The 26,739-nt window shown below is 57.0% G+C and overlaps 1 protein-coding gene across 5 annotated transcripts in view; it reads left to right on the forward strand.

Annotated features, from left to right (window-relative positions):
• The window catches only part of STARD8 (StAR related lipid transfer domain containing 8), a 45,170-nt gene extending 19,326 nt beyond the window's left edge, over window positions 1-25,844 (forward strand). For 2 of the 5 annotated variants that reach the window (XM_041396410.1, XM_041396412.1), the window contains 14 exons: window positions 12,347-12,418; window positions 13,772-13,853; window positions 14,994-15,057; window positions 15,343-16,709; window positions 17,342-17,515; window positions 18,001-18,160; window positions 18,413-18,611; window positions 18,729-18,939; window positions 19,097-19,211; window positions 19,507-19,722; window positions 19,933-20,150; window positions 20,300-20,476; window positions 20,583-24,880; window positions 24,998-25,844. In XM_041396410.1, the coding sequence (XP_041252344.1) occupies window positions 12,347-12,418; window positions 13,772-13,853; window positions 14,994-15,057; window positions 15,343-16,709; window positions 17,342-17,515; window positions 18,001-18,160; window positions 18,413-18,611; window positions 18,729-18,939; window positions 19,097-19,211; window positions 19,507-19,722; window positions 19,933-20,150; window positions 20,300-20,476; window positions 20,583-20,700 (3,173 nt within the window). In that variant the 3' untranslated portion in view covers window positions 20,701-24,880; window positions 24,998-25,844. Of the gene's footprint in view, window positions 1-3,816; window positions 4,088-10,588; window positions 10,823-12,346; window positions 12,419-13,771; window positions 13,854-14,993; window positions 15,058-15,342; window positions 16,710-17,341; window positions 17,516-18,000; window positions 18,161-18,412; window positions 18,612-18,728; window positions 18,940-19,096; window positions 19,212-19,506; window positions 19,723-19,932; window positions 20,151-20,299; window positions 20,477-20,582 lie in introns of those variants that run through there. The other 3 variants (XM_041396411.1, XM_041396408.1, XM_041396409.1) reach the window with 3 other exon arrangements.
• Window positions 25,845-26,739: the final 895 nt, after the last annotated feature.

Raw genomic sequence — 26,739 nt, forward strand, 5'->3', positions numbered from 1 at the left:
CAGAACTGTGGCAGGAAGCAGTGCTGGACCCTTGGCTGAGCTCGTAGTTTGACGCTTTTCCTTCCTGCCCTTCTCAGCAAAGCAAACTCACTTTGTGGCTGCCCCTACCTCAGCCCCTGCTGCCTCCCTGCTTTGGAAGTCAATTTTTGCTTTGAGGGTTGGGCTGGGGTCCCCCAGGCAGGGTCCTGGGGAAGGAGCCTGAGTCTTGTGTCTCTGTTTCTTTGGCTGCAGTGGTTGGAGAAGACATTCATAGCAAGGTCAGGAGTCTCAACGATCGATGTTTGATAAGGTTCACTGATATTTTATCAGTGGTCTCTGAGGACAGAAGGAAACTTTGTGAGTTAAGAACATCTGTCTTGGCAGGGCCACATCCCCCTGAGTGCTCAGTGCTGGCTTGGAATGGAGCTCAAATCCTCAGAGATCCCAGGCTCTCCTTACTGCCAGCACCCACAGGGATCTTGGCTGTTCTTGGGCTGTTCTCTGGCTGTGCTGGCAGAGCCAGGCACCTGCCCAGCTGCTTCACCTGGGATTTACCTGCTCTCATGCTGCTCCTTGAGCAGGGACTGAGCCGTGAAGGGCTCCATGGAGGATGTTGTGTAAGACTGGGTTCCATGGATTATTGAGCACTTGTGTTTCTTGGCCAGACTCCTCAGCCCATCGTGGCATGGAGTGATGCACCAGTGGCTTTTCCAGTGCTTTCCCTGTTTTTCCAGCTCTGCTCCCCTTCAGCTCATCTCCAGCTCTGCCGAGGTCCTGGGTGGGAATGGGCACGGGGTTCTGCAGTGGAAGGGGCAGGAGATGCCATATCCCACCTCTCTCTCTCTGGGAACGCTCTGGAGACCGAGGAGAGCAAAGATCAGCTCCTGCAGCCCCGCTGCTGCTCTCAGCCTGCAGGGACCTTGTGCCACTCCACAGTCCTGTGGGCAGGTGGGAGTGAAACACTCGGTGAGCAGCCAGGGGGAAGAGCAGCGAGTCCTTGTGTGCGGCGGTCACGGGTCAGTGTCACCTGCCACATGCCAGGCAGGGCAGTGGAGCGTGGCTGGCCGTGTGAGCATGGCTGTGGCTCAGCGAGGCAGGGCTGGGTGAGCAGCCATGGCTCCAGGCACTGGGAGTAGGATTTTGGGCAAATCAAGGCACAAGCTGTCTTGGATGGGGCTGGGGGCAGGTGTGCCAGGGCTTTGGGTCCCTTCTGAAAACTCGCATCTGAGTCAAAAATTAGTCATAAAATTAGATTAAAGTTCTAGAAGGGTGTGAGCTGATTGACCACAAAGACATCAGCCAGCAGCACAGGGGAGAACTTTGCTGAGGCAAAGGCTTCCTCAGAAACACCAGTGGGGCAACTGCTGCATGCTGCTGGGACTGAAAAGGAATGTTTGCTTGGGGAAAGATGAGCATTTTAGAGTGTTGTTCTGAAGGACACAGCCCTGCCTGCTGGGGATGGCTCCCCTGCCATGCACAGCTGCTGTGGTGGGGGTTTGGCTGGGGAAGTTCCTCCCTGTGTGAAGGCAGAGGCTATTCCAGAATGACTGTCTTGAGGGCAAAGTGTTCTTAGTATCACCCCTGGGAAGCTCTGAACAGGCTGGAGCCTTTGCCAGCCCTGGCATCAGCCCACCATCAGGAGGGGATCTGTCACCCACGAGCAGCCCCATCCTCACCATGCCCAGCTGTGAGCACCAGCGAGGCCATTGTGCAGTTGGGGCCAGACAAAAAACCCCAAGTGGGTCTTGCTGTGACAAATCTTTTCCTTACAGAGGGGCTTTCACATGGAAGGGAAGCTGGAACAAGCATGCCCGTTCCTGCCAAAGGCGCTGCTCTGCCAGTAACTGGCCTCTGCTTCCTACCGCAAGTGGTTGATGTGTGAAATTGGGGCTTCCTGCTGCCTGCTGACCCCTGGGCTTCTCCTTCTCCTGACCCCAGGAGCTGTGCCTCTGCTCCTGACCCTGCTGTTGGCAGCCGCCACTCTGGCTCCGGTGTGCTCGGCGTCACAACTTCCCTTGAGCTGGAATAGCTGTGCCAGGGGTGTGAGCTCCTGTGCCTGTAAACCCCTCAGAAGGCCGGGAAGTGCTTGGTTAATTAACCAAATTGAAGAAGAGGTGCTTGAACAATGTCTGTGAAGAGTTCCACCTGGCTTACAGCAAAGGTCTTGGATTTGGGATTGTGTTTTAGCCACGGAGCAGCCCAGATCCCTTCGTGCATCCTTGGATCCTTCCCAATCCAAGGCTCTCTTCTGTGTCCCACAAGGCTTTGCTTGCCTTGGCTCCTCAGAAATGCTGGTTTTTACATAAAAGGGTCCCGTTTTGGTCCATGCCCAGGTGCAGGGTGGGCTTTGCTGTGGGAAGGGCACAAGCCTGGCAGTGCTGGATTCTCTGGTGAGAGGCAGATGGTTGGGACCATATAAGCTGACTCTGCCATTCCCATGACTGGTCTTCCATTGGGATTCAGCATCTTGACTGTCAGACCAACGTAAGAGTCTCTAATATTGCTTGAGGCCAGCTTTTGCATCCTGTTTTATAATATTCCCTAACATTCCCCACATTCCTGGCAAGGAGACTTCTGTGTTTTTTTGAAATGTTCCTTCATCTCTTTGGAAAACTGTGACATCCTTTAAGACTTCTTCAAAATGCTGCTGTCCTGCTGTCCTGGCACCTCCTGCTAGCTCCATAAAGAACGGGAAGCCTTGAGTTTCAACTTCAGCCCCAACATCATCTCCTTCCATTTGGGAGATGAAGAAAGAGGTAGACCATGTGCTCCTGTTTGACTCAGTGACCTCCCTAAACCTGATGTCCCTGCTGTGTTTCCACCCCTGTCTGCAGGTTTCACTGCCCCCCATGGTTTTGGGATGATATCGGACCTGTCACCTGAGCTTCCATCGTTGTCACAGCCTGTCAGGACAGCAAGGTCTGACAGGCTGGGAACCCCCTGGGTCTGCAGGGTCTGACCTGCCAGGTGTGAGCTGAGGGTGGGTGGGATGTTTTCCAGTGCTGTATCCCTGGATAGGGATGAGAGACCTATGGTGTTTCTCACCAGAAATCAGAAGCAAGGTGAGATGGTGCTCAGCTCATTCTGGGAATAATTTGTGCCAAAACTCTGGTTTGGGAAGTGCAGGTACAGGGAATGTGGTTTTCATTGTGTCAGCCACAGCTTCTTGCTTGGACTATGCTGACCCCTCGGCTTTGGGCTGAGAGGTGAGCGCACTCCTGCAGCATGGAGAAGAAGCATTCCCAGAGCAGGTGGAGCACACTGGGCTCAGCACAAACCGTAAATTTATAGGGAATTGAGTGATTTAATCTGGATGTCTCAGATTGCAAAGAACTCAAGAACTGCTGTTGTTGTCCCTGAACCATCTTTTTGATCTTTTAGTCTTCTTTGGTATCTTGAAGGACTGGGAAATTTATGACAGCCTTGGCTGTCACCTTTCCCATCCCTTGCACACAGAACCTGCTGGCAGCTCCTGCTGTCCTGCTCGAGAGGAGCCTCACTGAGGCTCACGGCCAGTGACGGTGATGAGAGTGGCCAGTCTGGTGATGAGGGGGGTTTTGGGGTATCCATCCCTCTCCTCCATCCCTGTGTCCTGCCAGACAGGACAGACCCCACCAGCCCCGCTCCAGCGCCCGCAGCCGGCACCACGCTTTGCCCTTAACCCTTTATTCCTCGGGCTGGGATGGAAAGCTGCGGCTCACCTGGCGGCACCGGGGTGCCGAGCGGGGCAGGACGGGTCCGTGCTGGGCAGGACGGCGGGGCTGGGAGCGGTCCCGGATGGAGCCCTCCCCGCCGCTCCCACCCCCGCCGTGGCGCTCAGCCCTGCGGGGCCGGGATGTCCTGTTCGCCGGGGCGGCGGGGACACGTCGGCTCGGCTCGGCTCGGCTCGGCTCGGCTCGGCTCGGCTCGGCTCGGCACAGCCCTGCGGGGGGAGAACGCACCGCTGCCATGGAGTGCCTGTGCGAAGGGCTCTTGCCGCCGGTGGACGGTGCTGGGTGGCCGAGGAGGGCGTGAAGGAGGCTGGGGGGGTCATGCTGATTTTTTCTTTTCTCTGCATTTAATCCACGGGTTCCAATGAACAAAGCCGGGATTAACAGCTCCTGCCATGGTGAGTCTGCTCGTGTCCCGGCTCTGTGTAGGGATTGGGAGGCTCCAGCCAGCAAACGCTCTCGGGGGGAGGTGGGAAAGGCTCTAAAATGACCTTTTTTCTTGTTAGAGATTTCTTGAAAGCAGCGTTTCCTGTGCAGCAGGGCGGTTTGCTCTGGCTTTTACACAGCGGGGCGAGGGCAGGCTTCAGAGGTGTCGCTTGTGTTGTTGTTAAATTGTTGGGGTTTTTTAAAAAAATCTTTTCTCGAAAACCAGAATTTCCTTCACTTTTTTTTTTTTTTTTTTTTTTTTTTTTTTTTTTTTTTTTTTTTCGTGGCCGGAGCGGGACTGGGAGAGGGACTGCAGGAGCCCTGTGCCCTGCTGGCAGCGGGGATGCGGCTGAGCAGGGTTGGTGACAGGGACAGAGCACGGGCTGGCCCCAGTCACACCGCGGGCAGCTTCTCCTTCCCCCCTCTGCTCCCCACTGGAGGTGCAGCAGGCACAAGAGACCTGCAGCCCTGGCAATATTTGGGTTTATTTCTGCCAGAGCCAGCCAGGCGGGTGGGAGCGCTGCGTGCCAGCTCCTCCTGATCTCCGGTTGTTTCCTGAGCCAAAATCCTTTCGTGTGAGCCCGACCCCCCGGCCCTGGCAGGCTGTGAGGCATGGCCAGGGGTGTGATGGTGCTGGTGCCAGCCGTGCTCTGGGATGTGGCATTATCTGCTGACACCAATTTACTGATTTAAAAGCAGTTTTCAGAAGAAGAAATGAGAAAAGAGCGGGGTTTGGAGCTGTGGGGTGGAGGTGGAAATACCCCAAGCGGTGCCCGTGGGTGTGGGGTGCAGCAGAAGGGTGTCCTGATGGGGAGAGACCTGTGAGCTGGTGACAGTCCTTCCCCTGGGCACCCAGACCTGTGTCCCCCTGACAAATGTCCCTTGGCTGCATTTTTGGAGTTTGGGTTGTGCCTTGATGTGTGGCAGTGCCTGGAGGGGTCCCTGCACGGATAGGGGTTCTGAGCCTGCACCCCACGGGCTGAGGGGGGCCTTGGGCTCAGCTGCACATCCAGGACTCCTTGGGGTTAAACTCCTGAATTTTGCAGATCTTTCTGATGTGGGATGGGATTTCAGGAGTTTAGCAAGGAGCACATGCAGGCACTTGTACTTCCCCTGGGCAGCAGGGATCAGTTGATAAACCAAAGCTGAGTCTGGTGGGGAAGGAGGAAGGATCTTGTGCTGAGCTGGGAAATACTTGATTTGGGGTTATTTTTATATTGCAAAAGGGAAGAAGAGAGCCCTAAAGTAACTATTTATGTCTCTGCTTGGAATTCAGTGCCTGTTCCTTTCTGCAAGGGCTCGTGCCCATGCCAGGGCTGTGGCAGTGGTCACTGGCTGGGTGTGACAGCCGTGGTTTGGGCTTCCTGTCCCTGGGGACTATAGGGCTCCCACCAAAGCCGCTGGAGCCTCAGCATTCTTCAGCCAGCAGCAGGGTGGGTTTGTGATTCTGTTCAACATGGAAAAAGCTGCAGCAAGACCACAAGGGAATTCTGCTCCATGGGTTCCTCTGGTAACACACGTGTTTATGCTAAATAAATGCATAAAAGTAGGAGGGCATTCCCTTGTGTATTAAGGAAATAACTGTTCTTTAGTGTCTGGATTTAGCAGTAGGAGCTGGAGGTTGTTCCTCGGCGTGGGAAGCAGGAGAGCAGCTGCAGCAGGTCACATCCATGGATGGGAGATACCAATGCTCCAATGGGTGATTGGAGCTGAGAGCTCCCTGCAGAGCCAGAGCTGCTGCTGGTTCTGTTTTTTTTAGCAGAACTGTTGGTGTTTTCCTTTGGCTTGGCCTTCCTTGGCCTTTGGTGGTGGCTGGTGTTGGGTCTCGTGCAGTACTCCGGACGTTGACCTCAGTCCATGCTGGGTTTAACGCTCTTTCAGATGGTGAAAACGGGACTTTTACTGTTGTCCCTGTAAAGAAAAGTGAGATGTGATGGCTCCTCACTGGGAGGTGCAGCCTGGCTGGTACCTGTGGTGGGTGATGGATGCCAAAGCTCCATCACCTCTGAGTGCCCTCGGAGCAATGGCGTCCGCTTGTCCAAACAAAGTGCGTGTGAGATCCATGGGATGGCCAACAGGAAAACGGTGCAATCTTAGAAAGGGTGGACTACAGGATGGGCAAGACAGATTAATTTTCTTCAGCATCCAAGTAGCTGTTTTCATCTGGCTCCTTGTGGATGCCTCATGCCTCGAATTGTTCCAGGCCAGGTTGGACGGGGCTTGGAGAAACCTGGGGTTGTAGAAGGTGTCCCTGCCCATGGCAGAGGGCTGGAATGAGGTGATCTGTAAGGTCCCATCCAACCCAAACTATTCTGGGATTCTCTATTGGATTTTTCTGTCTGGCTTCAGCAAACACCAAAGAGAAGGAAGAAACTTCACCTCAAGCCTAGATCCGACAGAGGTGGCTGGTGACTGTGCTGGTGCTGATAGATCTTGGGGTGGTGCACAGGGCTGGCTGGAGCCAGAGACTCTCTCTGCTCTGAGCTTGCTTTGCTATTGCCTTTTCAGAGATGAAACCCCAGGTTCCCTCCATGCTGGGCTTGCCCTCAGACATGGTGGGCTGCTGCTGTGTGCTCCCAGCACAGTGGGACGATCCTGCCCTCTCTGTTGATCCTGTGGGATCTGAGCAGCTGCAAAAATGCAGGTGGGGGAGGCAAGGACGGATCAGGGTCCTCACCTTCCTGGCCCTTTGTTTCTGTTCCTCTCTTTTTCCATCCCTTGTTCCCCCCAGACATCTGCTCTGCAGCTGCAGCCGAGCAGTGGGACGTGCAGCCCCCGAGCTGCCGCAGAGCTCCTGCTCCCGAGTGCTCTGGAGCTGCCGGGAGATGTCCTGTAGGCTAAAGGGGCTACAGGACTCTGAGGAGCTGCCTGGAGGAGCAGAAGTCTGTAATGTGCTGTAGGACACTCCTGTAGCCATCACAGCAGTGCCAGGGGACACTGACTTGGTCTCTGCCACCCCACCGTGTCCTGCTGCCAATGCCCATCACATGGCATGTCCCAGAGCACTCAGTCCTTCTGGTGCATCCCGTGCCCCTGAGCTTGGCTGTCCCCTGTTCAACCCTGCCCTCTGGGGTCTGTGAAGAGGTTTTGGTGTGAAGAAGAGGCTTGGGTTAGTGGTGGCCTTGATCCGAAACAGCTTTCCCAGCTTAAACCATTCCATGATTCCATAATCCTACGCATCATTTTTTTGTGGCTAATATGTCTGCTTCAGTTCTTCCTTCTCATCTTCATTAAAGACAGCACTGGCTGTAAACCTGGATTTAGGTTGTTCTGAGTGATGTTTGTGGAAGCAGAGGTGTTCTCTGAGCAGGTTGGGCTCCTCTCCCAGGTGCCTCCTTTTGGGTGGACGGGTGCTGCAGCGTCACCCCGGTTTCCTGGTGGCCGTTCCTGCGTGCTGCAGCACAAAGCTCTGCACACTGCGGGCGTGAAGGGGTGCATGAGGTTTTAGAACAGAATAAACCAGACCTGGGGCTGCTGTTGAGTTCGTTTGAGGGGAGGAAATGAGAGCTACCACATACAGCTGATAAGGGTGGTCACACACAGCCCTGGAGCCCAGCGGAGGGATGAGTGGGCAGAGATAAGGCGGGGGGGTGCTCTGGGGGGCTCTGATGGTGCTGCTGGGGGTCTCTGTGCCCAGCCTGCATGGATGATGATCCAGATCTGATCCAGACACCCAACAGCCACAGCCTCCCTGCCCCGTGGTGGCCAGAGGGGTTCCTGTGTGGGTTGTACCAGCCGGTACTTGCAGACACCATCAAGAAATTCCTGTGCAACCTCTAGGATCATTTTTACCCCTGGATGTCCCTCCTGTTCATGTTCCCAGCAGTGTCTGGACAGGAGTGGGGTGGCAGAGGGCTCTGCTGCCATCCCCCCTGTCAGGTGCCATCCCCAGAAAGCGATGCCCTTGGAGCAGACATTTCAGAGCTAGAGGTGAAGGAGGCATTTGAGCAATTCCTGATTGGTGACATAGCAAGGAACAGTTCCCAAAGCTTGTGGGACCTATTTACTGTGTGAAGGTTAATTATGGAAACGCGCCGTGTCTGGGAGAACATCCAAGACCATTCCTCATTCCTGTCCATGTGCCCTGTCCATGTCTGGCAGCTCCAAAATCTCTGCACTTTGCTGAGTGGAGCTGGCAGCTGGAAGCAGAAGGTGCCCATGGCTGGCAGATGCCTGTGGCTGTGTGGAGCTCTGTGTGCCCCCTGTCCAAGAGCCCAGCTGGGTGGGCAGTGAGTTCCAGCTATGCCCAGTGCTGGGAGGGCATGGTGGGGGCTCCCTCCAAAACCCCCTGGGAGGGTCTGGGATTGGCCCTTGGCTGCTGTGGGAGGGATGCCCTGCTCAGGAAGGCAGCTCTGATTTCTCCAGGCAGAGTCAGTCCCTCTGTCCTGGTACTTCGGCATGAGTAGGATACACCTTTCCCATGGGACACCTTCTTCAGCTCCTCATATTCTCAACAGTGAAGGCACATCCCCCTGGTTCCGGAGAGCTGTTGGGACTTTCTGTCATTCTTGTAAAAAGCAGGCAAGAAACTTCTGCTTATAGCCGGGAAGGAAAGTCCCTGTTGTAGGCAGTTTTACTTTCAGGCAGGATGGAAAGAAATCACACCAACACGAAAGGAAAAAGAGCAATTTTCTCCCCTTGCTGCTGGGGTTGAAGCTTCCCACGCAGTGCCAGGCAGCTGCTTCCAGCTTTCCATGAGGTAACATGTGAGCAATTTTGTGGTGGGGTTTTCTCCTCACACACTAATTGGCTGTGTGGGACGTTTTTGCTCTGGGAAGCTGAGAGCCTGGCCTGGGACTTCTTGTCAGTTTTGATTGTTAAAGTGAAAGTGCAGAGCTGGGGTTCTGGGAAGTGGCTTTCCTGCCTGCAATTCTGCTTGCCTCCAGTGCTCCAGGTTGCTTATTTTAGACCTTTTATGGAATGTCCTGGGCTTTTCCCGTTTTTCCCTGGTCCATGCCTGTTCCAGGCCAGGGTGGGGTGGACGGAGCACCAGAAGTACTTGAGAGAGAGCTATCAGGCTCCAGACACGCACAGCCAGGAGCCATTCCTGCTGGAGCCACCAGTGGCTGCCCCAGGGAAATGCCAGAGTGCAGTGACTGCAGGAAAGGGATTGGGGAACTTTGTCCTTTTTTCTCCACTTCAGTGTTGGTTTTCATCCTTTCGTTCTGGAACAATGGGAACATCTTCTCTTCCTTCATTTTTGATTTCCACTCCTTCCTGGGGGTGTTGGGGGGTCAAGGTTCCCTGGCTGGGGGGATGGACCCACTTGGGGCATTTCTGATGGACCATGGAGGCACTTGGGTCACAGTCTCTGCCCCTTGCTGGGGGCATGGGAGAGCTACTGTGGAAACCTTTTCCTTGGGAAACACCATCCAGCCTCAACAGCTGCTGGACAAGGCAGAGGCTTTGCTGGGGGAGGATTCTCTGGTGGCTCATAGATTGTGCACTGTTGGGAGCTTTTTCCACTGAAGGTGTTGGTGCTGGTGTCCCCCATGGGGTTGTCCAGGTGTTTCCTGAGGGTTCATCTCCCATGGAGAGCTTTCTGTGGAGCATGAAACATAATGGGGCTGCTGGTCTACCTTCCCTGCCTGCAGTCAGGAAGCTGGTGGGGTTTATCCCCCTTCTTTCTCAGGTGTGCATGGACTTTGCCTGTACCCTGTGCCTGCTCCTCCTGCTATACAACTGGAGTGGGACAATTTCTGCACCATTTGAACCACAGATCTCAAAGATATTGAGTTGCTATAAGCTCCTGGAAATTGTTTTCTGACAAGTGGAGGCAAGGAGACCTTCTTTGTGCTCTGCTGAGGATGCTTGATGAGCCTACATTAGACATCAGAGATCCTGGCATCTGGGGATGTTGGGAACCCATCTCTGTCGCTGCGGCCTGGGGCTCAGGCTGAGCTGGGTGGAGGGTCTCTGGGCAGCAATCCCTGGCTCAGGCTGGATTCCCAGCGGAGGCTGCAGCCAGGGGTGTGTGCTGGGCTCAGGTCCCATCACCCTGCCCGACAGTGAGGCTCCTGAGAGGTGACAGGGAGGGCTGGGAACAGGGCTGGAACGGGTCACCCTGTGCCCAGCGTCCGGCCATGCCCCACGGCAGGAGTGTTTGCCTGCCCGGCCTTTCCTGCACTTCCCTGGGAAAGCACGTCCATGGGAAGGGCGGGAAGAGGAGGAAGCTGGCTGCTGGCTCCCTCTGGGACAGGACACTTGGAAACCTTTTCTGTGACAGCACTTCTACATGAGGAGGGCTCAGCCTGGGCTGGTCAAACATCCCCCTGCTCTAGGGTGCTCCTCCCTGCTGGAGGGGCTCTGGGGGGATGCAGGATTTGCCACAGCAGGCAGAGCCTGGGACCTGGCTCCTGGAGAGGAGGGGAGGGGTGGAGGTTTGGGGCCCTGGCCCGCTGCCAGCCCGTGCGTGGGGAGGGAAGGAAATGTCGTGCTCTGACTCCGCATTTCCACCACGATGATGAGCGGCTGAGCCCAGTCCTGCACAGAGCATCCTGCTGCAGCCCTGGGCTCCGGCTGCTCCCGGCCTGCCGGGGTGGCCGTGGTCACGCTGGGTGTCCCCAGGCTCCGGCGTGGCCGCAGTCGGTGCCCGGCCATGCTCTGGCACCAGCTGAGCCCCGCTGCGGGCAGGGGTAAGCTCAGCCACGGCCCTGCTCCTGCTGCCCTCCGCCAGACCCATCCCTGGGGCAGGATCCACGGCACAGGTGGGAGATTGGTGGATTTGCTCATGGCTTGGGGCACCCGGAGCTGCGGTCGCTGGCTGGGGTTGGCCCCATGGAATTCCCATTGGGAGCAGAGTCGGGCAGGAGTGGGAACTGGCAGGTCCCTTGGCAGGGCTGTGGGAAGTGCCTGTCCCTGGGTCCTGCCCACTCCAGAGCGTGGGAGGGATCTGCTTCCAGAGCTGGCACGGCCAGAGAGCATTCCCAGGGACCACCAGTCTTGGTGCCCTCCTGCTGGACAGATGCAGCCATGGGGTGCCCTCCCCATGGCATGTTGGGTTCTTTGGGAGGGATGTGGTGCTCCACATGGACCAGCTGACGCAGGATAGCTCCGGGGTTGAGTTCTCCACTGGGATTGCTGGGTCAGAGCCCTTCTGGGGGCAGGAGGGGTCAGCCCTGGCTTTTGGCAGGATTAATGGCATTGTTAATGACAGCTGTGTGGTTTGGACCCGGATCCAGATGCTCATTCCAAAACTTTTTCCCAAAACTTGCCAAGTATTTGTGTCCAGGGCTTTGGCTTAGTCCTGTCCTGAACTGAGCTGCTTATTTGGTGCTTTTTTTTTTTTTTTTGCTTCTGTACGTTTGGAATTGGGAATGCAAACTGTAGCCAGAGCTCTGGGCTGAGGCAGTGGGCGGATGGGGATGGAATCAGAGTTTTCCAGTGCTGGGTGGGTCTGGCCTCAGCCCACTCTGTGCTGGGTGCTGCCTGCAGGAGGGACAGATCAGACCCTGAGGCTGCCAAGGCATTTTCTACCCTTGAGGTCAGATGTTGTCACCCTCAGCAGCAGAAATGTCATTGGGCCAATGGGTGCTGACCCTTGGCAATGACTTCCTGTGGCTGCGGCAGCTCTGGGTTGTTTTCCCTCAGTTTCTCTAAACGGGAGGAATTTCCCAGGAAATACTGCTGGCTGCTGAATGGGCTCATCTGGGCGATGGCTGATCCCTGTGTGAGGGGTGGGAACCAGCTGGGTGAGGGTGAAGAACCCCACCAGAGATTTGCTGCTGACTGGGATGAACACCAGCTTGAAAGAAGAGGTGGGGAGAGCTGGGAGGTGGGAAGGAGGTGGGGAGGAAGGGCTCCTTTGGCAGCCTTTGCTCGGGGATGTTTGCAGAAGTGATCAGCACTGAGCTTTGACGAGCTCTGAACTGATGATTACAAAGAAAGATCTTCCTCTCCTGCCTGGCCAAGAACTGTGTTTGGTTTGGAGGGTTCAGAAACAAAACGTTTCATCAGAAGGTTAAAACTGCATATTGTGGCCCTGTCATTCAGGTGGCATCACTGTGACCTCCTGCTCTTTGCCTGGTGCTGGCAGAGAGCTGCAGCTGAGCTATGTCTGCCCAGGACCCTGCTGCTGGTGGGACCCCTGGCTCTGCAGCCACACATCTCCTCTGCTCTGTGCACATGGAACATGGGCTTGCTGTCAGGGCTCTGGGGGTGTGGGCTGTGTTCTCAGGGCGTTGCTGCTGCTGCTGGCAGGATGCTCAGGCTGGTTTTTTGCTTTCTTACAGAAATTGAAGCCAAGAAAGCGTGTGACTGGCTCCGGGCAGCGGGGTTCCCCCAGTATGCCCAGCTGTACGAAGGTGAGAGCTGCCTCCTGCCCTGACCCTGCTCTCTGCCTGCGCAGAGCCTCTATCTCATCCAGATTCCAAGGGGGGCTGCAGGGACAGCGCCCACAGCTCCAGGGAGAGGAGGGGACAGAGGGGATTGCTCACTGATTATACGATTGTTTGTTACACTTTGAGCCCTTGGCCACGGCCTGGAGAACCAGCCAGTTAACTTCCTTGCATTCCTGAACTTTTCCCCTTCAGGCAGGGCTCTGAGGAATCCTGGGACGGCTGCTTTGGCCAAGGGCAGCCAGGCTTTGGAGAGCCATCAGCTCTGAAGTGGTTCAGGGAGTGTTTGCCGTGGGTGGGAGCACAGGGGCAGCCAGTGTAGGTAATGTGGAGAGCGAGCATGTTATTCCTCCTTCTGTCCCTCCCCACTCCCACAACCCCTGCCCTGCTCCAGCCTGTCCTTCCTGAGCACTCAGCCTGGAGCAGACCATGTTCCAGTGCCAGCACAGGGCATGGGCATTGCCCAGCCAGTGTTCCTCTTCCCAGCTCCTGTGCCAGGGCGGTGGGAGAGTGGCTGTGGTGGTGGCTCTTGCCTCAGGCTCAGCTGTGTGTGTACTTAGAAGCCTTGGGGGGATCCTGGTCCCCAGTCCCTGGCTGGTGAGGAGCGGCGGCTGCAGCCGGCCCCGTCCGGCCGGACAATAGCGGGAAGCGAGGCTGGGGCGGCCGCAGCCGTGGCCATTGTTCAGCCGGGCACTCCCCCCGCCCCCTGCAGCACCATCCCCGGGGATGGCTTTATGAGCAGCCTGTTTGCTGCCAGTGCCTAATTTGGGGGGCAGGCCCCACGTGCAAGGACAGGCCGGGTTCCTGCCGGGATACCCAGCCCCAGGTGCTGTCCCCAGCTGGGCAGCCAGGAGCGGGGCTGGTGCTGCAGTCTGTGAATCAACCAGCCCTTCTCCAGCCTCTGTCCACAGAACTTCCCACATCCTCCAAGTGTTTCCCTCTGTTTCCCTTCCCGTGGTGGTCACACTCCATGGCTTCATGGACAGATGGATTGAGACCCTTGGGGCTGAAGGTCCAGGTCCCACATGCACGATCCCAGCAGAGCTGTCTGTGCACAGGGATGAGCAGGGAACTGAATGGAGGCCCTTGGGCACCTTATCACTCTCACCTGGGCAGAGCTGTGCCCAGGGACCCTGGGACCCAGGGACCATCACCTAATGTACCTGGGCAGAGCTGTGCCCAGGGACCCTACCCAGGGACCACCTCCAGATCATCTCCAGCCACTTTGGCATCTCCTCCTCCTCCCATGCCCACTGCTGCCCTTGTCCCTGATGGAGCAGCTGGCTCAGGATCTGCCACTGATGTCACTTCCTTCCCCAGAGTCGTCATTCCCTCTTGACATCAGTGCTGTGAAGAAGGACCACAGCTTCCTGGACCAGGATTCCCTCAAATCCCTGTGCAGGTAACACTCCCTTGCCCCCCCCTCACATGGAATCAGCACAGGGATGTGGCACAGATGAGGACAGTGCCCCAGGCTGATGGGGTGGTGGGCTCAGGGGGTGCCTTATGTGGTGGTGGGCTTACCAGGGTGCCTGCCTGGACCTTGGCTGGGCTCAGAGCCCACTCCAGCACTGTCACTCCCTCTGCAGTGAGAACTCAGTTGTTCAGATCAGGGAACATTGCTGGTGTTGGGTGTTCCAGGGAAACAGGAGGTTTTTTATGCTCCATATGATGCTGGTTGTCCCAGTGCCAGGCAAGGCAGCCTGGCCACACGTTTCCACCTGGGCACAGTGCTGCTGCAGCTGCAGGCTTGGGAGCTGCCCAGGGCTGGTGTGCAGCAGCAACGTGTGGGGGACTCAGAGCAAGCCAGAGCTGGCACCCAAAGCAGGACACTGACCCATGGTCAGTCTGGATGGGCCATGTGTCACTTGGTGCTGTGAGTGACTCAGCCTTGCCTTGCCTCTCGGGACACATCGTCACACCCATGTCCCTGTGCTGGCTCCACACCGTCCCTCCCACCCAGAACAGAGGCGGGAACAGGGTCTGTTTCCTTTTTGTTTCCCAGCAGAGAGGCTGCTGTGCTGGGCAGGAGGGAATTCCCGTGCCATTTCCTGGGTGCAGTGAGGCAGGAGGTGATGGGAGGTCTCTGCCTGTCCCTCCCTCTCTGGGCTTTCGGGTCCTTTAGTCATTCCCTGTCTGGGGCACAGGAGCTTCTGAGGTGATTTTGCTTTAGTAGCCTGGAGCAGACCACCTCTGCCCACTTGCCACTAGTGGCCCCAGCAGCTTGGCTTGGGCTACCATCTGCTGGCATTGTCCCCTTGTTAGTCAGGTGCCCCTCTGACTGTGGACTCAAAGCAGCAGGTCACTAGTGGCCCCAGCAGCTGGCATGGGCATTGCCTGGCTTGGGCTACCATCTGCTGGCATTATCCCCTTGTTAGTCAGGTGCCCCTCTGACTGTGGACTCAAAGCAGCAGGTGACAGGTGACAGGCACAGCCAAGGCTCTAAGACAGGAAAATCCAAAGAAGCCAAAGCCATTCCTGTGACTGCAGCAGGACTGGGGCAGGGACTGGGACCAGGGTAAAGCCACGCTGTTTCTTGCAGGAGGCTGATGACCCTGAACACCTGTGCCTCCATGAAGCTGGATGTTCACTTTCAGCGTAAACAGGTAAGTCCTGGATGCTCAAGGCAGGTGGGGGGCTGAGGGGTGCAGGGCATCATGTTCTCAGCGGTGGGGCAGTGTCCTGATGAGCTCTGGGACTGCCCTGGGCACAGAGTGGCTCCTGGAAGCTTCCACTGCCAAAGGGGTCCTGAGCTGGTTTAAGGGGTGACCACGCTGCTCTCCTCCCCACCTGGGGCCATGCTGGTGGCCGTGCCCCTCTGAGGTGGGGGGATGTGCTGACCCTCCTCAGCTCCAGCCAGTTGATCATCCCCTGTTCTCAACCACCCGCAGAATGAAGACTCTGAGGAGGAAGAGCAGTGTGCCATCAGCACCCGGTGGACCTACCAGAGGGACAGCAAAAGGTGGTCACGGGTGGGGTCCGCCGATGTCCTGTCCCAGGGCTCGGAGGCCCTGAGCTGCACCATGCACCCGGTGTCCAGCCGTGAGAGTGTCCTCACGGACCTCAGCACCAACCCCGAGGCCACGTCCCTGCACAGCACGGGCAGTGTGGGCAGCGTGGGTGGCACCGGCGGCACGCTGGGCACTGTGGCCGTGCCATCCGAGCCCCCGTCCCCCCTCCGTGCCGCTGCCACCGCCTCCAGCTGCAGCCAGAGCGAGGGCTCTGCCCCGGAGCAGCCCTCGGGCCAGGGAGAGGGCTCTAAGGAGAAGCTGAAGAAGCGACGGTCTCGAAGCTTCCTGAAGCGGATCGAGTCCCTGCGGAAGAAGGACAAGGAGAAACCCAGCCCAGAGAGGAGGGTGGCTCCGCGCAGCAGCGCCACTCTCCCACCAGGATGGGGCTCTCTGAAGAGTGATGGGGACCTTGCAGCCATCAGGACCAACTCCTCTAAAAGAGGGACACCTGCCCCTTTCCACAGCAAAAAACACTTCTTCTCGGTATCATACAGGACTAACCGCCTGCTCGGCCCCGGGGGCACCAAGGGCAGCTCTGACCCCAAACGCGGTGGAGTTTACCTGGAGGATTACGACACAGACACAGCCACTGCCACCAGCGGTGCCTGGGATGCTGCCGAGTGCCAGCGCCGGGCTCGCCATGGCGATTGCCTGGTCTATATCCCCTGTGACCACAAACCCGGCACCTTCCCCAAATCCCTGTCCATCGAGAGCTTGTGTCCCCTGGCCGGCAGCTCCCTGACCCACTGGAAGGCAGGGAGCGCGGCCGTGGGGCTGGGCGGGGGCGGCAGCAGCAGCAGCGTGGAGGGCTCGTCCTCCCCGAGGGGCTTCGCCCGCCGGCGCCGGGGCTCCTGCAGCTCCCTGGGCAGCCGCGTCAGCGTCTACGACAACGTGCCGGACTTCGGCAGCAGCGAGGATTTCTGCAAGGACGGGGAGGTCACCTACGAGAACCTCGACGACATCCTGCAGCACGTGTGGGTGCTGCAGCAGAAGGTGGAGCTCTGGTGTAAAGCCGTCTCCCCTGGCCTGGATGGAGAGGAAGGGGGCGAGGAAGAGGAGGATGAGGAGGAGTCGGACTCGGGAGGGGAACCCTCCAACTTGCATTTCGAAGAACAGTCCATGTCGGATGTTGGCACCTCTGCCAGTGACTTTGATAGCACGGGGAACTCCCTCAACGAGGCTGAAGAGATCGAGACACGGGAGCGCCGGGATTCGGGGGTAGGAGCATCCCTCACAAGACCCTGCAGGTATCACAGAATCCCGAGGTGGTTTGGGTGGGAGGGGACCATAGAGATCATCTCGTTCCACCTCCCCCGTCCCTACGGGCAGGGACACTTTCCACTAGACCATATTGCTCCAAACCCGATCCAGCCTGGCCGTGAGCACTCCCAGGCTCGGGGCTGCTGCAGGATGGAGGGGTGCACTGCCCGTGGCTCTGGGGAGCAGCGCCCGATCCCGTTCTCGGGGGCTGGATGATCGCCTCTTCCCGGAAGGCAGAAGCGGGCGGAGGGACGGGAGCAGCCGGAGCCGCGCCGTGCGGGCAGGGGAGCGCAGCGCGGGGCGCTGGTGCGCTCTGGTGGCCGCAGGACACCGCTGCCACCGCTGCCAGCACTTCCACAGCTGCCGGCCCTGTCTGCCTGCACAGGCCCGCGATTAAAAGGTTTTTCATTAATTAATAACCAGTGTAAACGCAGCGGGTACGTGACTCCCCTGTGCCAGTATTCCCTGGGGTTCTCCCCAGGAGAGCTACGGCTGGTGCCGAGCTCTCCGGCTTTCCTCACCCAGTTTGGCTGGTGCCAGAGGGTGATGTGGCAGTATCCATGAAGGAGTGGAGAGCAGTGGGGGTTTCCTTAGCTGGGAATGTCCCGTGTGTCCCCAGAAAGCTGCGTTGGCACAGCTTCCAGAACTCGCACCGGCCCAGCCTGAACTCGGCCTCGCTGGAGATCAACCGCCAGTCATCGGCCCAGCTCAACCTGCTCCAGAAGTGCTCCCTGCTCCGGCTCACGGCCATCATGGAGAAGTACTCTGTGCCCCACAAGCAGGCCTGGACGTGGTGAGCTGGGACGAGGGGGACTGGGATGGGGCCCACAGGCTGCAGCTGGTGCTGTGTCCCCAGCCTGGGGCAGCTTCAGGGTGTGGAAAAGATAAACCAAGGGCTGTCTGCTCTGACAAGTGTGAGCCAGAGCTGAGCCCCAGGCTCCTGGCATCATCCTGGCTTCCAGGGGGGCTCTTGGCATCATCTGCCATTGTGGGGGCTGCAGGTGTTCATGGGGCATTAAAAGTGCTGTAGCAACATAAGAGAGTGGGACAGTGGTTTCTTTTCGTAGCCAAATATCAAAATTATTTTAGCTTAATAAAAGGTGCTGCCATTCCTGCTGGGAAGCTGCCTTGCTTGTATTCCAAATACTGCAGAAATGTGTGTGTGTGTGTGTGTGTGTGTGTGTGTGTGTGTGTGTTCCCAGGGTCCTGCTCTCTCTGTGAGGGGGGGCGCTGAGGGCACCGCTCATTGCACTGATGTCTCTCTGTCCCACTCTGCAGGACTGTCCCCAAATTCATGAAGCGGAGTAAAGTCCCTGACTACAGGGACAAGATGGTTTTTGGGGTGCCGCCCATCGTCAACGTGCAGCGGACGGGGCAGCCCCTGCCCCAGAGCATCCAGCAGGCCATGCGCTACTTGCGCAGCCAGTGCCTGGACCAGGTGAGGCTGCGGCTTCTGGGGAGCAGCACTGGGATTTGGGGGGGAAAGAAAAGCTTTAGGGGTCCTTTGTTCACCTCTCGTGGCGTGTGCTGAAGCGGGAGGGTGGGATTGTCCGTGGGAACGCAGCAGCATCCCCATGGCCATCCTTCGCTCAGTGTCTCCTCTGGGTTCAGGGAGATCCCTTTGGGGAGGGAGTGTTTTTGCCTGTCCCACTCAGGACGGTGCCCGCTCACCCCTGCTCTGCTCGGGCAGGTTGGCATTTTCCGCAAGTCCGGGGTGAAGTCCCGGATCCAGGCGCTCCGGCACATGAACGAGACCAGCCCCGACAACGTCGACTACTCGGGGCAGTCAGCGTACGACGTGGCCGACCTGCTGAAGCAATACTTCCGCGACCTGCCCGAGCCCATCTTCACCAGCAAGCTGACCGACACCTTCCTGCAGATCTACCAGTGTAAGGGCCGGGCTGGGGGCAGCGCGGGGTCTTGGGGAGGAGGGGTCCCTCTGTTTGGATGGAGGGGGTGGGTGGTGGCCGTGGGGACGCCCCGCTGACGCTGCCCCGTGCCCGCAGTTGTGTCCAAGGAGCAGCGGCTGCAGGCGGTGCAGGCTGCCATCATCCTCATGCCAGACGAGAACAGGGAGGTGCTGCAGACCCTGCTCTACTTCCTGAGCGACATCGCCTCGGCTGAGGAGAACCAGATGACGGCTGGGAACCTGGCTGTGTGCCTGGCCCCCTCCATCTTCCACCTCAACGTGTCCAAGAAGGAAAGCACATCGCCCAGGTAAGGGCTGGCTGAGCCCCAGCTCCCCAGTGCCCCTTCCCTGCCTGCTGTGGGAGGGGGCCAGCAGGGGATGGTGAGACATGGGGGTGCTGTTGGCTCTGCTCTGTGACACAAATGAGGGGGTCTAGAGGTGCCAGCACTACCTGATCCCCCACAGGGCCATACACAAGAAGGGCACCATGGGGAAGCCGGACCAGAAGGACCTCAATGAGAACATGGCTGCAACACAGGGGCTCTCCCACATGATCAGTGACTGCAAGAAGCTCTTCCAGGTGGGTGGCAATGGTGTCCCAGCCCAGCGCTGCCCATGGGAGGTGTTTCCTTGCTGGTAGGTGCTGGTCCTGGGGCAAGCTGAGGACATCCTTCTCTCAGTGGGACAGCAGCCACCAGCCATTCGCCCTGGAGCCAAGCCCAGCTATGTCCTGGGCAGGAGGTGGTGCAGTCTGTATGTCCATCCTCCCCACTCCCTAGGGAATGAATTATGTTCTCTGTCTGTCCAGGACCACTCACAAAGTCCCCACAGGATCTCTCTGCCTCACTGAACATCTGTGTGCTTTTGGCTTGCAGGTCTCCCATGACATCTTGCTGCAGCTGAGCAGCTCCTATATGGCTGCAGATGCTTATCCCCACCCCCTGGCTGACTTGGTGTGCCAGGGGGAGAGGAAGGATTTACACTCCTACTTTGAGCAGAGTGTCCAGAACCTGCTCAAAGAGTCGTCAGAGAAATTCAAGGGATGGCTGAGCACGCCGGGGCCCCTGAACACAGAGCTGTCCTGCAAAAAGGTAAATGCCACTGTGTGGAGGGGCTTGAAGGGAAATGTGTATGAGGTGACCTCTCCAGCAGCCAGAGCAGGTCCCACCCCATGCCTCAGTAGCAGCAGATGGGACTGTGCTGCTCTGTGGCAGTGGGAGCCATCAGTGAAGCTGCTCAGGGGTGGTTAGCACCGGGGGTCCTGTGGGACAGTCTGTGTGACCCTCACCTCGTCCCCTCAGGTTGGGGACGGGCACCCTCTGCGCCTGTGGAAGGTCTCCACGGATGTCGAGGCCCCTCCTGCCACGGTGCTGCACCGGGTGCTGCGGGAGCGTCACCTGTGGGACGAGGACCTGCTGCAGAGCCGGGTGGTGGAGGCGCTGGACAAGGACATGGAGGTGTACCACTACGTGACGGACAGCATGGCCCCGCACCCGCGCAGGGACTGCATGGTGCTCCGGTGAGGGCGGCCGGGACCCGCGGGGGGTTTGGGCTCAGTTGGGCACATCCCTGTGCTCCAGCCCCGTCTCCTGCCCCGTTCCCGGGCTGTGTGGGGCTCCCACGGTGCGGTGCCGCGGTGGGCACGCAGTGACCGCTGCTCTGTCGCAGGCGCTGGCGCACGGACCTGCCGCGGGGAGCCTGCCTGCTCAGCTCCCTCTCGGTGGAGCACGACAAGGTGCCCGTGGAGGGAGGTGTCAAGGCCATCGTGCTGACGTCCCAGTACCTCATCGAGCCCGGCGCCATGGGCCGCTCCCGGGTGACCCACATCTGCAGGGCTGACCTCAGGTAAGGGGACCCTCCGGGGAGGGATGGAGCAGCAGGATGTGCTGCTCCATGACACTGCCAGGGTCTTTCCTGCCCACTCACCCCTCCTGCCTCTTCCCTTCTCCAGGGGTCGGTCTCCTGAGTGGTATAACAGGGTCTTTGGCCACCTCTGTGCCATGGAGCTGGCGAGGATCCGAGACTCTTTCCCAGCCCTGAGTCCCACCGGCCCCGAGACAAAGATTTGAGGCACCAGGAAGATGCTCTGTCCTTTCAGACGTGGACTTGCTATTGGATCCGGACTGGGGCTCTCAGCAGGAGGCACGGTGTGGTGCAGTGCCCGTGGAGGGGAGACAGAGGCACATATTTATAAACATCCTTTCACCCCGGGCTGGGCAGTCCCGTGCCGCGGCCCGGGTGCTGCGGGGCAGGGTGGCTGCAGAGGGGAAGCCGTGGTGTCCCGCAGGAGAGGTGTGGGAGCAGAGTGGCCATGGGGTCACCCCTGAATGCAGCCTGTGGCAGGAAGTGTGGCCCCCACACAGGCCAGGAGCAACAGCGGGGGTGAAGGAGCGTGGAGTGAGGCGGGAGGAGCGAGCGGGGAAAATGGGGCCGTGTCCGCAGGTCGCAGTGCGGGGTTGGGAAGTGGAGGGTGGACAGCGAGGGGGGGATTGTGTGTGTGGTGTCACCCGGTGGGGACAGCCAGGGAGTCACTGTGTGGTAGTGGAAGAGGCTGCTGTTCTGGGAGGAGGGGGCTGCCTATAGATAGGTGCCAGCCCCTGTCGTGGGGCAGATGGAACCTGTTGCAGCATTGGTGCTGAATTCATGGAAGAAGCAGCCCTGTACTCCCGTGCCTTGCTCTTCCTTGGCTAAAAGCCCTCTCTCTGCACTGGGTGTCACTGAGAGGAGGGGTGGATGGACCATGTTCCAAGCCAAGGCCATCCTCAACCAGCTGACCTGTTTTTTGCATGGGGCAGGACACTGCTGGAGCCCTGGAGCAGCTGCACCTGGGCGGGAAGAGGCAATGCCTGGAAAGAGGCATCGAGGTGGGGAGAGACTGCCCAGACCAGCTCCCGCTTTGTGCTGCCCTCAGTGCTGAGGGCTGTACCCAGAGAGGGAGGAGGGATGGCAGGAGGGGCAGTTGTTTGGGATTCTCCCCTCTTCGGGCAGCTACACATGGCCCTGCCCACCCACTCCCTGCAGAGACATCTGTTCCCCTTTCTACCCCTTCCTTCCATTCATGAAGGAACTGTTCACTGGAGCTGTCAGCACCCAGGAGATGACCTGGTTTCTCCATTCAGGCAGGGACCCAAATTCCCAGACGTCGTTCCAACTGGAAGGCAACATGAACCATGAGCTGGGGACCCCCAGTGTCAGTTTGGCCATAACTGTCTGTCTTTTGGTAAAAAGAAAAGCACAAGTCAGCCTCTAGTCTGTGTTTTTATATATATGTATTTTATATACATATATAAAAATATAACTAACATGTGGGGGAGTGAATTTTCTCCTGATATTTTTTTAAAGCATTTCTTTTTTTCTATCTATAAATACTTGTACAGGTGGAATATTAATATATAACTGTGGTGGCAGAGCTCAGCACCAGGTGATGCTCATTTAGAGCTGGGTATTTTGTATTTAAGGGACTTTTGTATCATATGAAAGTGCAGCAGTTGTTTGACTTGGATTGGGGCTGCTCTTCCCATCCATGCAATTAATAAAGTACTAACAAGATCTGCTGGCTGATGAGGAAACCTCCATGCTCAGGGCTCCTCCAGCACTGGAGCAGCTCAGTGCTGAGCAATCTGTGGCCTTGGGGCAGCCCCTGCGTGGGTGAAGAGGCTCAAACCCAGCATTTTCCACATCCAGCTGTGCTCCAGGGCCTTGCCAGGGTTTGAGGCTCTCCTGGCATTGCCACCTGCAGCAGGGAGAGGACCTTGAGGAGGAAGATGAGCATCCAGCATCAGTGATGCTGATGAAGAAGAACCACACTGTGCTGTTGAATTCCCTGGAGCAGACACCTCCGGCTGCTGTTTTGGGAGTAGTGATGGGAATGGGGTGGAACATGCTGGAGTAGATGAAGATGATGGTGATGAAGGCTGCAAGATTAAAGCCTGGAGAGGAAGAAATCCCTCTCTGAGCTTGGTTAAAGTTGGAGGTTGGCAGCAGCAGGACTGCTCTGGCTTTTAGCACTAATGGGCAGAGATATTGGGGCAGCCCTGGCTCATCCCAAACCCACCCATGGCCAGGGCTCCAGCACTGGGATGGAGAGGGTACCCTCACCATCCTGGGATGGAGGCCAAGCTGGCATCTCTTCTTCCAGGGTCTCAGCAGGATGGCAGCACTCCACAGACCCACCCAAGCATCCACTGCTGGAGGGGTGTGAGCTCTCAGGGCCCCCCACTCCCACTGGGAACCCTGTCCTGCCTCACATCGTCCCCATCTCCAGTCCCAAGTCCCCAGCACACTGAATGAAGAGGTTCCCCACCCCCTGCACGATGCTGTGCTGGTGCAAACACTAAATAACGCCCCAAAGCCTCTGCAAAGCTGGCTGGAGTCATCCCAGGGCTTTTGGGCTCATCCCAGCTCCCAAACCCCTCTCCCTCACTGTCAACTGATCAGTCCAAGAGTATTTTCCTCCAGCCCCTGCTTTGCAGACACTAACATGTAAAATCAATTTCTTACTGAAATCCTCCAAGTTTCATTAACAGAGATTTATGTTTTCTCCCTGCACATTATTACAGATTAATCTTTTCAAACCTTATAAAAGCCAATCCCTACAACTCAACAAAGCCCTGCATTGGGAAATGATTGCAGAGCAGCAATGCCAGGCTCAGTTTGGCTTAATTAGAGATAAAAGGAGAGGAAATCATTCCTTATTAGCCAGTCAGGTAGAAGCTGTACTGTATTTAGAGTGCAAACAGCCCAATTACAAGGAAGAACATGCACAGTTGTCTTTCATTACAGGTACTTGAAAATGTGCATCTGGGGAAAATTAATGATGATTCTCTCCTTCCAAAGAGAAGCTGCAGCCATCCCAGCTGGCTGTGTGGGCCATCCCCAGCACAGCAGTGATGCTTGTCCAGCCTGAACATTTGCCCATCCCGGGGATCCTTGGGCTGTTTCCTCAGCCCTGGCAGAAGGATCTTTAAAGGCATTGCTCAAGCACAGCTCTCAGTGCACAGGTGGTGGAGTCTACCTGCCCCATCCCCACCCACCTCCACCTCCCTTCTCAAATTCACCTCACTCTGTACCACACCTGTGTCAGGACAGGACCCCAGTGGCTCTGTAACTTCTCTGTCTTCATGGGCAGAATGTTCCCCCTGCCCTGAATCAGTCCCAGCCAGGAGACACCCTCTTGTCCCAGGGAATTTAAGCAGTATTTTCATGCTGGGGGGCTTCCAGTGGGCTGGAATAACTTTCTCAGGGGATAGGAGTGAACTGGTTTCTCTTCTGCACTCAGATCAGGCTTTTTAACCCCAGGCAGTAGCTCAGCACCACAGCCACTCACAACCACCACCCCCCATGTGGGGATGGAAATGGGAAAGAAAAGGGAAACTTTGTGGGTTGAGATAAGAACAGCTTAGCAATTAATAATTTAAAAAAAATTATAGTGCTAATGAAGAGAGAGAAATAAAATGCAGGAGAAAAAAGTGATGCCCAGTCCAGTCACCCACCCCCTGCTGTCACAGCATCTTTACACTCTGGTGTGTTTCTCAACATGAGCTTTGTTAGTAGTCCAAGAATTTCCCACCCCTTGGCAGCAGTCCTTGTCCAGCTCCTGGGATTGCATCTCCTCCCAAGCCTGGGATGATGTAGGGCTGTTGGACACCTCCCCACACGGGTTCAGCCTCTGGGTTGTGCAGCCTAGCAAATGTTACAATGCAGACCCTGAGGGGCTCGGGGAAGGCTTGTGCAACCTCATGGCATAGATTTATATCCCAGGATTTCAAAGGTGTGACTTCCATGGCAGAGCTCTGCTCTCGTGTCCCAGGCAGCCCCTGCTCCAGCACGGCTGCACAGGCCCCTTCCCACTGAGATAACTTTGTGTTTCAGCAAACCAAGCCAGCTTTTCCTTTTGCTTTGTTTGCCGCTGGGATGAGCCCTCAGTTCTCACTCAGGCCTGGCTTCCCTGGAGCTTTTCTCCGTCTCTGGATGAAGACTACACCACCTGCCTGGCCTGGCAGTCACACAAACAGGCACTCTGATTTCAGCATTCCTGCAGAATGGACATTGTCTGGTCATGGACAAGATGGGAATTCAGGCATCCTCCCTTCCTGACTCCACTGACAGAGATTTGGGACAAAACCATTCATCTTTACATAAAAGAAAGGGCAGTGAACCTGTGCGGTCCTCCTGGCCCTGACAGACACTGCTCCTGTTGGAATCACACACCCAGCCTGGAGAAGGGCCTGCCATGTGTCCTGGGGGAAGGTGAGTGGTCCCAGCAGGAATCCTGAGGGATCAGCGCACTTCAGAACACACATCATCTGTCTGCAGCTCCCAGCCCAAGGCACCTCACTGGGCTCTGCATTCCCTCTCTGTCCTCAGGTGCAGGAGAAGATCCTTCAGGCAGAAAAGAGATGGAAGTGGGCAAATGGGAGGTAACATTGCTTTAACTGGGACTTTGAAAGTTAAAAAGGAACACAAAACGGAGTCATGCTGGAAACAGATTGACAAATCTGACCAGATCCTGTAGGTAAGTGAAGTCAGACAGTCCTCGTGGCACGGGGAAGACCCAGGTGCTGAAGGAAGCAGGAAACCAAGTGTTTCTTAGAAAGGTTTGGTGGCACAGCTACAAAACAGGATGGAAGGATATTTCAGCAAGATGCTCAGAGGATGCTGCAGCTCTCCTTTTAGTGACAGTCACCGTGCCAATCCCATGGTTTTTAAGTGGAATAATGACACCCTGCAGATCCCTCGCTGTGGCTGCAGAGGTCAGGAGGGGATCCCATCCTCCCCTGGCTGGTCCATCCTCAGTGCCGCTGCAGCTGGAGCTGGGGCAGCATCGAGGCACTCCCAGGGCACGTCCATGGTAACAGCAGACATGATCCTGCTCCCAAATGCCGATCATTCTTACAACATCCTGTTCCTGCTGGGGGCTGTGAGAGGCTTTCTAGGGCAGGAGCACATCCCATCAGCTGCCGAAGTTGTGCTGTGGGACAGCTGGCAGGCGAGTGGCTCCTGCTGCCCTGCCCTGCTCTCGCTGTTCCCTCAGTGCCTCTGTTCCACTGTGGCAGTGTTCCCCTGTTCCCTGTGGCAGTTCCACTGTGGGTGTTCCCCCAAAGGTGCTGCTGCTGCCTCTGCAGCCCTGCCAGGAGCTGGTGGCATTTCGTGTTTCTTCCCAAACTATGCAGGATTTTTACTGTCTCTCGTCAAACTCCTGTTTGTCACCTGGTGTGAGTTTATCACATTCGTTATTTTATCAAGATAACAAAAACCTCCCCAACCAAACAAACCTCACCCCAACCGCGTCACAATCTCTGGTTCCAACAGAGATATCTCCATAAAGCACAGCCCCTCCCTGGAAAACCTGCTTTTCCCAGAAACTTCCCCAGCATCCCAGCCCCAACTCCAGATGTTGAAGCAGCATTTGCAATAATAATCAAACCTTTAGCAAACATCATTAGTAACAGCTTGCCAATGAGCAGAAATAATTACAGGTAATTGCTCTATGGACAGCCAAGCAGGGAGCACCATTTTCTCCATGTTAAACCGGGAAACACAAGTAGGGAAAGAGAAGCACCAAAGGGCAAAAGTTGTTGTTGAAGGCTACGAAATGAGGAGAGACACCCACTCTGACCCTACACCACCTCCTGCTTGGCTGGCCTGGTGCAGGGGCCTGAACCCACAGCTCCAGGAGCATTCCCGAGGCTGGGATCTGGAGGCACAGCTGGCTGTGTTTGCCTTGTCACCGTGCCCCTGGTGTCGTGTCCCCAGCAGGACACGGCACTCCTGTGTTCCCCTGTCCCTTGGCTGGGGCTCCCGGCTGCCGTGGGACACCTCGGGAGAGTCACAACAAACTGGTGGCACTTTAGGGCGCCGCGGGGAGGGGATTATGCAAATGAGGACATCCGCTTTAATGGCATTCCAAGATTTTTAGTCAAATTTAATTACCTTCCTTCTTCCCCCTCTCTGTGCCCGTCCCTGATCAAATTAAAACAAACAACCCCCAGCAGAGTGTTTGTGACAGGAGTCGTGTTGGAGACTAATTAAAACCTGACGATTGTCACCGCGACGAGCCTGGCAGCCGCCCGTGGCAGGCGGCGGGGGGACAGGGACAGGGCAGGTGG

Source organism: Onychostruthus taczanowskii, unplaced genomic scaffold (assembly GCF_017590055.1).
Source record: "Onychostruthus taczanowskii isolate IOZ18803 unplaced genomic scaffold, ASM1759005v1 scaffold13, whole genome shotgun sequence".
NCBI lineage: Eukaryota > Metazoa > Chordata > Aves > Passeriformes > Passeridae > Onychostruthus > Onychostruthus taczanowskii.